This window comes from Trachemys scripta, chromosome 4 (genome assembly GCF_013100865.1).
Source record: "Trachemys scripta elegans isolate TJP31775 chromosome 4, CAS_Tse_1.0, whole genome shotgun sequence".
NCBI lineage: Eukaryota > Metazoa > Chordata > Testudines > Emydidae > Trachemys > Trachemys scripta.
Genome location: NC_048301.1, coordinates 135,136,454 through 135,149,126, shown reverse-complemented (window position 1 = coordinate 135,149,126; position 12,673 = coordinate 135,136,454). Strand labels below are relative to the sequence as shown.

The window sequence follows — 12,673 nt, the reverse complement described above, 5'->3', positions numbered from 1 at the left end:
GTCACAGTTACCCCTTGCTCAGACACCTGGGGGCCCTGGCTTTTGCTGGGCTAGATCGGCAGGCCAGGAAAGCCTCACGGCATTGGCACCCAGGGCGTCTGTTTTTGTTACAGGCAGGGCCGGATTAATGCGGGGCTTTAGGGGCTGCAGCCCAAGGCCTCAGGCTAAGGGGGAGCGCCGCAGGCCAGGATGCAGTCTGTGGCTTCTTTTCACCCAGACTGTGGCAAATCTCCGTGCCACAGGCCGCACACTGGTCCCCAAGCCTCGGCACACCACACCCCCCCGAGACTGGAGCCGCCAGCGCCGGCTTGCCGATGTGCCCCTGCAGCCCCTAGGCGAGGGGATTGAGGGAATCTCTGCATGCTGCCCCCGCCCCCAGTGCCAGCTCTGCAGTTCCCATTGGCCGCAGGACCTGTGCACTGCGCAGAGCAGACATGCCGGCCACCTCGGGAAGCAGAGCAGCATGGAGCCAAGGCAGGCAGGGATCCTGCATTAGCCCTGCTGTGCCACTGACCAGGAGCTGTCCGAGGTAAGTGCCTCCTGGCCAGAGCATGCACTGTAGACCTCAACCCCAGCCCTGAGCCCCCTCCCACACCCAAACTCCCACCCAGACCCCACACTAGGGTTACCATTTGTCTGGATTCTCCCGGACACGTCCGGCTTTTTAGGTTAAAAATAGCGTTCAGGGGGGAATTTGTAAATATCTTAAAATGTCCGGCATTCTCCCCCCCTGCAGAGCACGGCGCGGGTGATAGTGCGGCCGGCTGGATTGAGCCACTAGCATGGGGCTCCAGCAGCCAGAGCCTCTCCTCCCCTTCCCCCTTCTCTCCCCTGCAGCTTCAAATCACTGGCCAGGCGGCCTCCGGCAGCTCTAGAGCTCCTCCCTCCTCCTCCCCCCCCTCCCCTGCTGCCCAGTGTGCCGCACCCTGGGAAGAGCCGGGGCACGGCTGTTCTAACCTGCTTTTGCAGGGGGGAGAGAACTGCCCCGCAGCAGGGAAAACAGAATTTAGCTCCTGTCTGGAGCCCAGGTGTCTATTTCCTCACAGCGTGCTGGTCGTGCCCTCGCTGGAACGGAGCGGGGGCAGGGGGAGGGTGACTGCGGGGTACTTGACCGATGGAAAGGACGCCTGGCAGCAGTAGCCGTGCCCAGCCTGGTGCTGGGGGATAGATGTTGGGGAAGATTTAAAAAAAAACCAAAGCCCTAGACAGATGGTGGTTAGAGGCCTTGGGGGGGTCCCTCCCATTAAGGTATTCTGAAGTCTCCCCACCCCCAGGCCCTCTGAGCCAGTTGTGGCTGTGTCCAGATGCCCCCTGGAGTGTGCCGCGGAGCGGCATGGTAAGGGAGCCAGGGGGTTGGAGAAGGGGCAGGGGGGTTCTGGAGGGGGCAGTCAAGGGACAGGGAGTAGGGGGGGTTGGAGGTTCTGGGGGGGGCCAGTCAGGGGACAGGGAGTGGTTGGATGGGCGTGGGAGTCCTGGGCCTCTGTCTGGGGGCGGGGGTGAGGATAAGAGTCGGGGCAGTCAGGGGACAGGTAGGGGGTAAGGTTCTAGGGAGGCAGTTAGGGTAGGGGGGGTCTCAGGAGGGGGCAGTCAGGGGACACAAGGAGCAGGGGGGTTGGGAATTCTGAGGGGGCCAGTCAGGGGACAGGAAGTGGGAGGGAGTGGATGGGGGCTAGGGCGGGGCTCACCCCCCCCGTGTCCTCTTTTTTGATTGTTGAAATATGGTAGCCCTAGCCCACACCTCAAACCTCCTGCCAGACCCCAACCCCTGTCCCATCCCTGGCTGCACCCCCCCAGCTAGAGCTGCACCCCCCGCACCCCAATCCCCTGCCCCCACCCCCACACTCCAGACCCCCAGGGGTCCACGGGAGAGTTAATCCAGCCGCGTTATAGGACCCCCAGCATGTGGTGAGCAGTGCGCTGTGGGGCCAGACAGACGTGTGACACCCCACCCTGGCGGCCGGGATCACAGCCGGGGCAGGAACACGGAGCGAGCCCCGCCCAGGGAAGGGAAGGGGCAGGAGTGGGTGGGGGAACCTGCCGGGGGGGGAAGGTAAGAGGAGCCCCTGCGGGAAGAGACTCACGGGGAAGGAGGAGGGGCAGGTCTGGGGGAGAGCAGTAGGCATAAGCGCACAGCTACATATACTCCGACCCCGGGGTCATGTTTCCCAGAGGCCCCCGCGATTGAGTCTCTTCCCTTTCCGAATCCCTCAGCGAACTAGGACTACAGTTCCCAGAAGCCTTGGTGACGTCACACACGGCGCTCGGGGGCCCGGGACGGTGGCGGGCGCGGGGCTGTGACGCAGCACTGGGAAGGAGGGGGCGGGGGCCGGCCGGGGGAACCTGGGGCAGCCGCTGCTGTCGCCATGGCCGGGGTGTTCGACATCGACCTGGAGACCGAGGAGGGGAGCGACGGGGACGAGCCCGAGCTGGGGGCGGTGAGAGCGGGGAGTGGACAGAGCCACGGACCGGGACCCCCACCTGCCCCCAGGCCCCCCATCTATCCCTTGCCTGGGCTCCAACCTGGTCCCCCAGGGCCCCCCACCTGCCCCCAGGTCCCCCATCTATCCCCTGCCTAGCCCCCACAACCAGGTCCCCCATCTATCCCCTGTCTGGCCCCACAACCTGGTCCACTGGGGTCTCCCACCTGCCCTCCAGGGCCCCTCTCTATCCCCTACCTCAATCCCTGGGGCCCTCAACCTGCTCCTCAGCCCACCAGCTTGGTCCCCTGCCCTCGGTCCCTCCAACCTGCCCCCAAGGTTCCCTATCTATCCCCTGCATGGCCCCCCAACCTGGTCCCCAGGGACCACCCACCTGCCCTTCAGGGCCCTCATGTATCCCCTGCCTGAACCTCTGGGCCCTCCAACCTGCTCCTCAGCTCCCCCATATGCCCCCAGGCACCCTAATCTGCCTCTCAACCCTGCTACCCCTACAGAGTCCTCGGCTCCCCTGCACCTGCCCCCCTCCCCCTGGGCTTCTGTGCTCCTCTGCCCCCCCCCCTTAAGATCTTCCTCTGCACTTGCCCCCAGTGTCCGGGTAGCATGTGATTTTTCTTCTGCCCCCCTTCCCCCCCAAAGAAGTTGCGCGGGCGACTAGGCCCCCTGCATCTTGTCCCACCTCCCCACAGTCTGTGACTCTGGACAGTGTGATGAGCAGTGTCCTTGGAAGGTGACTGCACCCCGATCACAGAGCATCCTTGTTACCTGTGACTAATAACACCCCAGCGAAACCAGCGCCTCACCCTGCCCCTGGGAGGCTGTCAGCTCCCTGTCCTCTTGATGCGCCACAGCCTGACCTTAAACCTGGCACCTCCCAGCAGCCAGACCTGAAAACTGGTGCTGCCCACCCCATTGGCACTCTGTGGCAGTCTGCTCCTAGCCCTGGTACATAACTCATCTCTCTGCCCCATGCCCAACCCCTGGCTGCCTGCTCCTAGCCCTGCTGCCCCCTTAGACTCCAAGTGCCTGATCCTAGTTCTGGTGCCACTAGCCCCTGTGCCCTTGGCAGACTGCCCCTAACCCCTGTGACCCCTTGTCCTTGTGGGGGTTGTCAGTGTGTGCTTGTCTGATTTCCCCATCTCTGTCCTAGGAGATGGATTTGGAGCTGCGGGGGAATGGCCTGGAGTAAGTAGCCCAGGGAAGGGGCTGGGTGGGTGCAGGGGCTTTGGACAAATGTCATTCTTTCTTTGGGGAGCTGATGAATCGAACCAGCCTCCCTGGGTGGAGGGAGCGGGCACTCATGAGCCAGAACCTGCCCTATTCCCAGGGGCTTTCCCCCAGCTGTTCACTGGCCCAGTATTCCCTCTCCCTGGGCGGCTCTTCCTCCCTGTTCTCTATGGTGTCTCCAGCATGTGCTCCCTGCTCACGTCTCTTCCCATCTCCTTCAGGCCGGTGGGGCACTATGAGGAGATCGAGATCTCAGAGAGCAGCGTCAACAATGGCCCTGAGCGCATTGGGCCCCACTGTTTCGAGCTGCTGCGCGTCCTAGGCAAGGGTGGCTACGGCAAGGTAGGGAAGGGCCAGACGCATGGGACTGATGGGGCCAGCTGCGGGGAGCAAGGGTGTGTGCCTCACATGTCCCTACTATCTCATCTCTCTCTACTGGGGGATGTCACTGTGGGACTGACTCACCCCTATTTCTCTCCTGGACCCCTGCTAGCCAGAAACCTCTATGGATGAGAACGAGGAGGGTTGGAGGGGAGAGATTGGGCGCTGGGACCCTTGCCAGAGTCTGCTCTAGGGCTCTATATTGCGGGCAACTTGTCTGGTGGAGAGAACTGGTCAGAAATTTCAATTCTGACATGCCATTGTTGTGCCACATGGCTAGTGTAGTTCAGATGCCTCCTGGCCCTGATCTCCTCTGTGGGCCTGGATCCTTAACTAGACTACCTCTCCCAGGATGCACCATGAACTCAGTTCTTGTGGAGGACAGGCAGCGCCAAGTGGCTCTCGCATGGCTCCAGCGCATCATGGGAAATGAATTGTGGTTGGGGAGCTTGGCTTATAGAGGGGCTGCATAAGGCCACTGAGCTACAACTCCCATGAGGCCCTGTGGCTGCATTTCTGAATCCTGTCATGTTGTTTCCATCGGGGCATCTCCTCCCAGATGGTCCCCTGAGTTGCTGGAAGAAGCTGCCTACCTGCTGTTGGCATGGCACTGGGTATCTGGCACTGGACGAAATGCAGAGACAAAATTTCTCGATACTTTAAATGACTGCTTCATGGAGCAGCTGGTACGGGAACCCACAAGGGGAGAGGCAACTCTGGATTTAGTCCTAAGTGGAGTGCAGGAGCTGGTCCAAGAGATAATAATAACAGGACCGCTTAGAAATAGTGACCATAATATAATAACATTTAACATCCCTGTGGTGGGAAGAACATCTCAACAGCCCAACACTGTGGCATTTAATTTAAAAAAGGGGAACTATGCAAAAATGAAGTGGTTAGTTAAACAGAAATTAAAAGGTACAGTGACTAAAGTGAAATCCCTGCAAGCTGCATGGGCGCTTTTTAAAGACACCGTAATAGAGGCCCAACTTCAATGTATACCCCCAAATTAAGAAACCCGGTAAAAGAACTACAAAAGAGCCACCGTTGCTTAACAACCATGTAAAAGAAGCAGTGAGAGATAAAAAGACTTCCTTTAAAAAGTGGAAGTCAAATCCTAGTGAGGTAAATAGAAAGGAGCATAAACACTGCCAAATTAAGTGTAAAAATGTAATAAGAAAAGCCAAAGAGGAGTTTGAAGAACGGCTAGCCAAAAATTCAAAAGGTAATAACAAAATGTTTTTTAAGTACATCAGTAGCAGGAAGCCTGCTAAATAACCAGTGGGGCTCCTTGATGACAGAGAGAGAAAAGGAGCGCTTAAAGATGATAAAGTCATTGCAGAGAAACTAAATGAGTTCTTTGCTTCAGTCTTCACAGCTGAGGATGTTAGGAAGTTTCCCAAACCTGAGACGGTTTTTGTAGGTGACAAATCTGAGGAACTGTCACAGATTGAAGTGTCACTAGAGGAGGTTTTGGAATTAATTGATGAACTTAACATTAACAAATCACTGGGACCAGATGGCATTCACCCAAGAGTTCTGAAAGAACTCAAATGTGAAATTGCGGAACTATTAACTAGGGTTTGTAACCTGTCCTTTAAATCAGCTTCTGTACCCAATGACTGGAAGTTAGCCAATGTAACTCCAATATTTAAAAAGGGCTCTAGAGGTGATCCTGGCAATTACAGACCAGTAAGTCTAACATCGGTACCGGGCAAATTAGTCAAAACAATAGTAAAGAATAAAATTGTCAGACACATAGAAGAACATAAAATGTTGGGCAAAAGTCAACATGGTTTCTCTAAAGGGAAATTGTGTCTTACTAACCTATTAGAGTTCTTTGAAGGGGTCAGCAAACATGTGGACAAGGGGGATCCAGTGGACATAGTGTACTTAGATTTCCAAAAAGCCTTTGACAAGGTCCCTCACCAAAGGCTCTTACATAAATTAAGTTGTCATGGGATAAAAGGAAAGGTCCTTTCATGGATTGAGAACTGGTTAAAAGACCGGGAACAAAGGGTAGGAATTAATCGTAAATTCTCAGAATGGAGAGGGGTAATTAGTTGTGTTCCCCAATGGTCAGTCCTAGGACCAATCCTATTCAATTTATTCATAAATGATCTGGAGAAAGGGGTAAAAAGTGAGGTTGCAAAGTTTGCAGATGATACTAAACTGCTCAAGATAGTTAAGACCAAAGCAGACTGTGAAGAACTTCAAAAAGATCTCACAAAACTAAGTGATTGGGCAACAAAATGGCAAATGAAATTTAATGTGGATAAATGAAAAGTAGTGCACATTGGAAAAAATAACCCCAACTATACATGCAATATGATGGGGGCTAATTTAGCTACAACAAATCAGGAAAAAGATCTTGGAGTCATTGTGGATAGTTCTCTGAAGATGTCCATGCGGTGTGCAGAGGAAATCAAAAAAGCAAACAGGATGTTAGGAATCATTAAAAAGGGGATAGAGAATAAGACGGAATATATTATTGCCCTTATATAAATCGATGGTACACCCACATCTTGAATACTGCGTACAGATGTGGTCGCCTCATCTCAAAAAAGATACACTGGCACTAGAAAAGGTTCAGAAAAGGGCAACTAAAATGATTAGGGGTTTGGAAAGGGTCCCATATGAGGAGAGATTAAAGAGGCTAGGACTTTTCAGCTTGGAAAAGAGGAGACTAAGGGGGGATATGATAGAGGTATATAAAATTATGAGTGATGTGGAGAAAGTAGATAAGGAAAAGTTACTTATTCCCATAATACAAGAACTAGGGGTCACCAAATGAAATTAATAGGCAGCAGGTTTAAAACAAAGAAAAGGAAGTTCTTCTTCACACAGCGCACAGTCAACTTGTGGAACTCCTTACCTGAGGAAGTGGTGAAGGCTAGGACTATAACCGCGTTTAAAAGAGAACTGGATAAATTCATGGAGGTTAAGTCCATTAATGGCTATTACCAGGATGGGTAAGGAATGGTGTTCCTAGCCTCTGTTTGTCAGAGGGTGGAGATGGAGGGGAGGAGAGAGATCACTTGATCATTACCTGTTAGGTCCACTCCCTCTGGGGCACCTGGCATTGGCCACTGTCGGTAGACAGGATACTGGGCTAGATGGACCTTTGGTCTGACCCAGTATGGCTGTTCTTATGTACAACCGCCTGCCCTAAAGACCCCTCTCTTCCCTTGCAGGTGTTCCAGGTGCGGAAGGTGCAGGGGACCAATGCCGGGAAGATCTTTGCCATGAAAGTCCTGAAGAAGGTAACTAGCTGGCCAGCCCTTCCTGCTGCTGAGCTCGGAGGTGCACCCTACTGGCACCCTAATGTCCCTCTCTCTGTCTGTCTCCCCCCAGGCGAAAATCGCCTGCAACGCCAAGGACACGGCTCACACCAAGGCTGAGAGGAACATCCTGGAGGCCATCAAACACCCCTTCATCGTGGACCTGATCTACGCCTTCCAGACGGGTGGCAAGCTCTACCTCATCCTCGAGTGCTTGAGTGGTACGGCTCAGGGCTGAGGCTGGGGATGGCTTGGGAGGGTTCGGCCCTGGCAAGGGCTGCGGGAGAGACCAGGCTGCATGTGAGTGACCTATGTGAGAACAGTGTTGTCAGAGACTGTATAGTGCTGTCGGCTTGCAATCTGGCCAGAGCTGCCCCCTCTCTATCCTCATGACCTCTCTGGGTGGGTGGGAGGGGGGTATGTGGGGCAGGAGCCAGGACCTGTGTGGGGAGCTCAGGTACCTCTTTGTTTTGGGTCTGCAGGTGGAGAGCTCTTCATGCAGCTGGAGCGTGAGGGCATTTTCCTGGAGGATACAGCATGGTCAGTGACTGGAGTAGCTGGGAGCACACTGCCCCCCCAGCCCCGCCTAGCCAGTGCTCCGGCTGTGTTGTGATTGTTTTTGTAGGCTCCCAATCTCCAGCCCAGTACCTGTCCCGCCCTTGCTGTGTTGACAAAGTCTGTGTGGAAAGGACCTGCTCCCATTGTGCAAACACACCACAGAGCGGGGCTCTTCAGAGGGATCATTGAGCTGTTGTCGAGTGCAAAGCCGTGTTTAAAGCCAGACGGTGCCCCTGTGCGAGAGCACCAAGGCAGAGCCAACCCGCTGGCACCAGGACCTGAGGGAGGCAGGGGCTCGTGTGCAGCAGGGAATGGGGGCAGGTTGGAATACATAACAACTGGCACAGCTCAGCGTCCCACGTTGTGCACACTGCCAGGAACAGCCCAGGGCTCACTGTGACCTGCTGACTCCATGGTCAACACCATAGTCCTTGGTTACACAGTGTCGGTCGCCACTGGTTCGAATGGCAGCCAGTCTCCTTCAGGTGGAGACAAGCAAGGGCTGGGAGGAGGTAGTGGTGGGCTGGGGGGAGCAGGGGTCCCAGCAAGGGGAGGCAGGTACAGAGGGGAGGAACTGGGCTGCACAGGTGCAGAGCTAAGCAGGAGGGAGGGCGCAGGAAGGCAGAGGGAATGCCAGCTGGGGCCCAGCCAGCCTGGGAGAGGTGGGGCCGTACTGGTCTGTGAGTGGTGAAGAGGTTCTTGTGCCATGGGGGTGCCCACAGCATTTCCCAGGGCCTGACTGGATCCCCTGGGCAGTGCCCAGTTCTCTGGCACGGTGGGAGCCATCCCCCTGGTTTGATCGGGCATGTCAGCTGCTGCTCCCACTGGGGAGCTGCATGGCTGGCACTTCAGGGAGCAGGACCCCCACGAACTGCGGGTGTCAGAGTGGTACTGACTGCTTCGTTCCTGCTTGTGCCGCAGCTTCTATCTGAGCGAGATCACGCTGGCCCTGGGCCACCTGCACTGCAACGGCATCATCTACCGGGACCTGAAGCCGGAAAATATCATGTTGAACAGCCAAGGTATGGAGCCCAGGGGCAGCGGGGTTCGATGCGGGGTGCAGAGAGCCCTGGCTGGGGAGGTCTGACCCATGGGGTCTTGTCTCCCTCAGGGCACATCAAGCTGACAGACTTTGGACTGTGCAAGGAGTCGATCCATGAGGGAGCCGTCACTCACACCTTCTGTGGGACCATTGAGTACATGTAGGTGCCCCAGAGACACCCACCTCCCCTCGCACTGCTTGCCTGTGGGCCCTGGCCCCAGAGACACCCACCTCCCCTCACACTGCTCCCCCATGCGACCTGGCCCCAGAGACATCCCCTCTCCCCTCACGCTGCTCCCCTGGGGGGCCTTGGGGTGGTCAGTGGCTGGCCCAGCAGCTCAGGGTGTCTGTGCCGCCCCTAGGGCTCCAGAGATCCTGATGCGGAGCGGACACAACCGGGCCGTGGACTGGTGGAGCCTCGGGGCCTTGATGTACGACATGCTCACTGGATCGGCAAGTCCTGCTCGTGCTGTTAACGTGGGGGTGGGGGGGCCGGAGCCACAGGCCGAGTGTTTCCCCTTTCCCCAGGTACAGTTCTGGGCCTGGCTGTTGCTCTGTCCCATGAGCCTTTGCATCAAACGGCATCTTCCCTTACCCCAGCGCGATCCCTAACTCTGCACGCTCTGCCCCAGCCCAGACCCTTGTTCTGCGCCAGGTTCAGCGCCCCTTGTGCCCCTCCCCACAATGCTGAGCCATGCCTCTCCCCCAGCATGGCCCCCTTTTGCTGGTGCTCACACCTTGCCCCGCCCCCGTGCTCAACCCCCTTTGTGCTTCCTTTGTAGCCGCCCTTCACAGCTGAGAACCGGAAGAAAACCATCGACAAGATCCTCAAGGGGAAGCTGGTGCTGCCGCCTTACCTGACACCCGACGCCCGGGATCTACTCAAGAAGGTACTGCTTGCATGCCCTCTCCCTGCCCCCCCAACTAGGATACCGCCTCATGTTCCTGACCTGTGCGACTCCCCCCAGTAGGTTACCAGCACCTGCCCCTGTCTGACACTGTTGCCATCTCCTTCACTTCCGCTCTTCAAAGCTGCTGACCCATCAGCCCCAGAACCAACCTGATCTTGGATCAGGGCTTTTGTATGGGTCTCACCAAAATAGTTGCCACTAGATGTGGAATCAGGATGGGGGCAGAGGGGGAACCCCCCATGTCCGCCAGGCTGTTTCCCCTGAGGGCCCCCTGACTCCGTTCTCTCTTTTCAGTTCCTCAAGAGAAACCCCAGCCAGAGGATTGGGGGCGGGACGGGCGATGCAGCTGATGTGCAGGTAGGTAGGTGGGAGGGAAGGGGCAGTATGCAGCGCTCTGAAGGGGGGGATTTTCTCCCCTAGCTGCACCCATGGGCACACTGGAGTCAATGGCAGGAGGCGGCTCCCTTCCCTGTGCCATGGCTCTGGGCAGGGGGCGGAGCCTCTTCTCCACATGGGCACAGGCTTGTGCCCAGCCTTGCCATGGCCTTCCTGGGCCCAGGACTCCCCGCACCACAGGGCGTCTGCATGGGGAGCCCAGGGGAGGGCACAGGCCTGAGCTGGGCAGGTACCCATGCTGGGCAAGGGGGAGGAGGGGGCAGCTGCTGGGCTTCTGACCTCCTGCCTGTGTGTCTCCCTACAGAAGCAGCCGTTTTTCCGCCAAGTCAACTGGGATGAACTGCTGGCACGCAAGCTGGACCCACCCTTCAGACCCTGCCTGGTACTGCCCCCGCCCCCAGCCACCCCCCAATGGCAGGAGAGAGCCAGCCCATTGCTCCCTGCTTGCCTTGCCCAGCCCAGCCTGGGCTGAGCTCAGAACAGGCCTGCCTTGCTCTCTCCCACATGGCAATAGATGTCTCACCCCTAGGGGGCCTCGCAGCTCTCAGCACCCTCCCCCGGGTGGCAGTGCAGAGCACTCGCACCTAGGGCTCCTTGCAGCCCAGCCCTCCCGGTATTGGGGGAGGGAGACAGTGTTGGAGAATGGGACCCAGATGTCCAGGACAGCTGTGCAGGGCGCTCAGCCCCCATGAGGCCCTGCAGCTCCCAGCCCCCTGGGGGAGGAAAACCTGGATGGCAAATGGGAACCCAGATCCTTTATGTGGCAAGCCTGGTTGCCATCCTCCCCTGCTGGTGGATGGCGCTGATGCCAGGCTGCCCCTCCTGTTCTGGGCCGACCCCTCTTTGTCCCCCTCCCTCCTGCCTTGCAGCAATCGGATGATGACGTCAGCCAGTTCGACACCCGCTTCACTCGTCAGACACCCGTGGATAGCCCTGACGATGTCTCCATTAGTGAGAGTGCCAACCAGGCCTTCCTGGTAAGGATTCCCAGCAGGGGGTGCTGTCACAGCTGGGAGGGGGTGGAGCTAGCACTGCCCAGCCCCACCCTTCCCAGCAGGGGGCCCTCTGACACCTGGGAGGGGGTGGAGCTTGCACTGTGGCATCAATGCTGCTCTGACCTCTGTCCTCTCTGCAGGGCTTTACCTATGTGGCCCCATCGGTGCTGGAGAGCATTAAGGAGGGCTTCTCCTTCCAGCCAAAGGTGCGCTCCCCTCGCCGGCTCAACAGCAGCCCCAGAACGCCCGTCAGGTACGACTAGGGACACCTCCAAAGGAGATGACCAACAGGCAGGGCTCCTTTCCCCTCTAGGGGGCACTGGCTCCGATCCGGCACCAGGCTGGGGGAATTGGTTGACTCAGGGGGATGGGGAGTGGGATATGAGGCCTTTCCTCTCTAGGGGGCAGTGGCTCTAGCATTCCCTTCCTGGGATTTCTCAACAGTAGATACCCCTCTCTCTGTATGGTGTTGCCATGTGGAGCTGCGGATCTGGGTGGGCAGGGAGGCAGTGCCAAGGCGTGGGGTTGTTAGGGTTCCCGTGGAGGGGTTGGGATGGGGGCTGTGGATTGGAGCTTGGGGGAGTTGAGTGCCAAGGCCTGGGGCTGTTGATTGCAGGGTTTCACTCCCAGTTTCCTTCTTGCTTTCAGCCCGTTGAAGTTCTCTCCCTTCGAGGCCTTCAAACCCAGCCTGGCGGTGGAGCCCATGGAGCTAGGGCTGCTGCCCCCACCAGAGGGCACGGCCCCCCTGCCCATCAAGACGCCGCCGGGCACCAAGAAGCAGAAGGGGGGCCGGGGCCGGGTGGCAAGGTAGCTTGAGGCAGGCATAGTGCCCCTGCCTGGGCAGGAGACTCAGCTTGGGCCGGCGGGAAACTCCCTGTGGAGGTGCCCAGCCTGTCGGTGATCCATGGGGTGGACATAGCCCCCTGACAGCTGAGTGGGGCTGGGGGGTGTCGGGGGCCCCCAGCCGGGATGGACTCAGGAGGAGATGCTTTGTCAGGGCTGCAATTCCAGCAGGTGGGGCAGCCCCGGCTGGGGAGGGCAGGGGGTGCTGGGCCCCCGGGCTGCAGCTCCCACCAACGGGGCTTTTAACCCTTCCTTGGTGCTCTGTTTTTATTGCTACAAATCATCTTTCAGGTTCGAGGGGCTGCGCAGGGCGGGGTGTGTGTGTGTGTGTGTGTTAGCGCTAGAGGAGAGCAGAGCGTGGGGGGTAGAGCGTGGCAGGGGCGTTGTCGGGGGGTGCCAGTGTGTGCTGGGGAGGGAGCAGAGCATGTCTGGGGGGCCTGTGTGAAGAAGGGCATCATGCAGGGTATGTGGTGGGGGTGGGGGTTCAGCCCCAGGGGTTGGGGGGGGGCAAAGCCTGGAGAGGCATGGTGTGGGGGGGACAGTGGGGGTACTGAGTGTTGGGGAAATGACCACGCTTTGTCTCCTCTGGGTGGGAGGGTTGCTG

The 12,673-nt window shown here is 57.8% G+C and overlaps 1 protein-coding gene across 1 annotated transcript; it reads left to right on the top strand.

Annotated features, from left to right (window-relative positions):
- The first annotated feature begins 2,304 nt into the window (after window positions 1-2,304).
- On the top strand, window positions 2,305-12,321 carry RPS6KB2 (ribosomal protein S6 kinase B2). Its single transcript, XM_034767713.1, has 15 exons — window positions 2,305-2,435; window positions 3,586-3,620; window positions 3,884-4,004; window positions 7,238-7,306; window positions 7,398-7,545; window positions 7,807-7,864; window positions 8,804-8,904; window positions 8,994-9,084; window positions 9,287-9,377; window positions 9,707-9,814; window positions 10,130-10,192; window positions 10,536-10,613; window positions 11,101-11,208; window positions 11,367-11,479; window positions 11,875-12,321. The coding sequence occupies exons 1-15, from the start codon at window positions 2,364-2,366 to the stop codon at window positions 12,035-12,037; spliced, it is 1,419 nt and encodes a 472-aa protein (XP_034623604.1). The 5' UTR covers window positions 2,305-2,363; the 3' UTR covers window positions 12,038-12,321.
- Window positions 12,322-12,673: the final 352 nt, after the last annotated feature.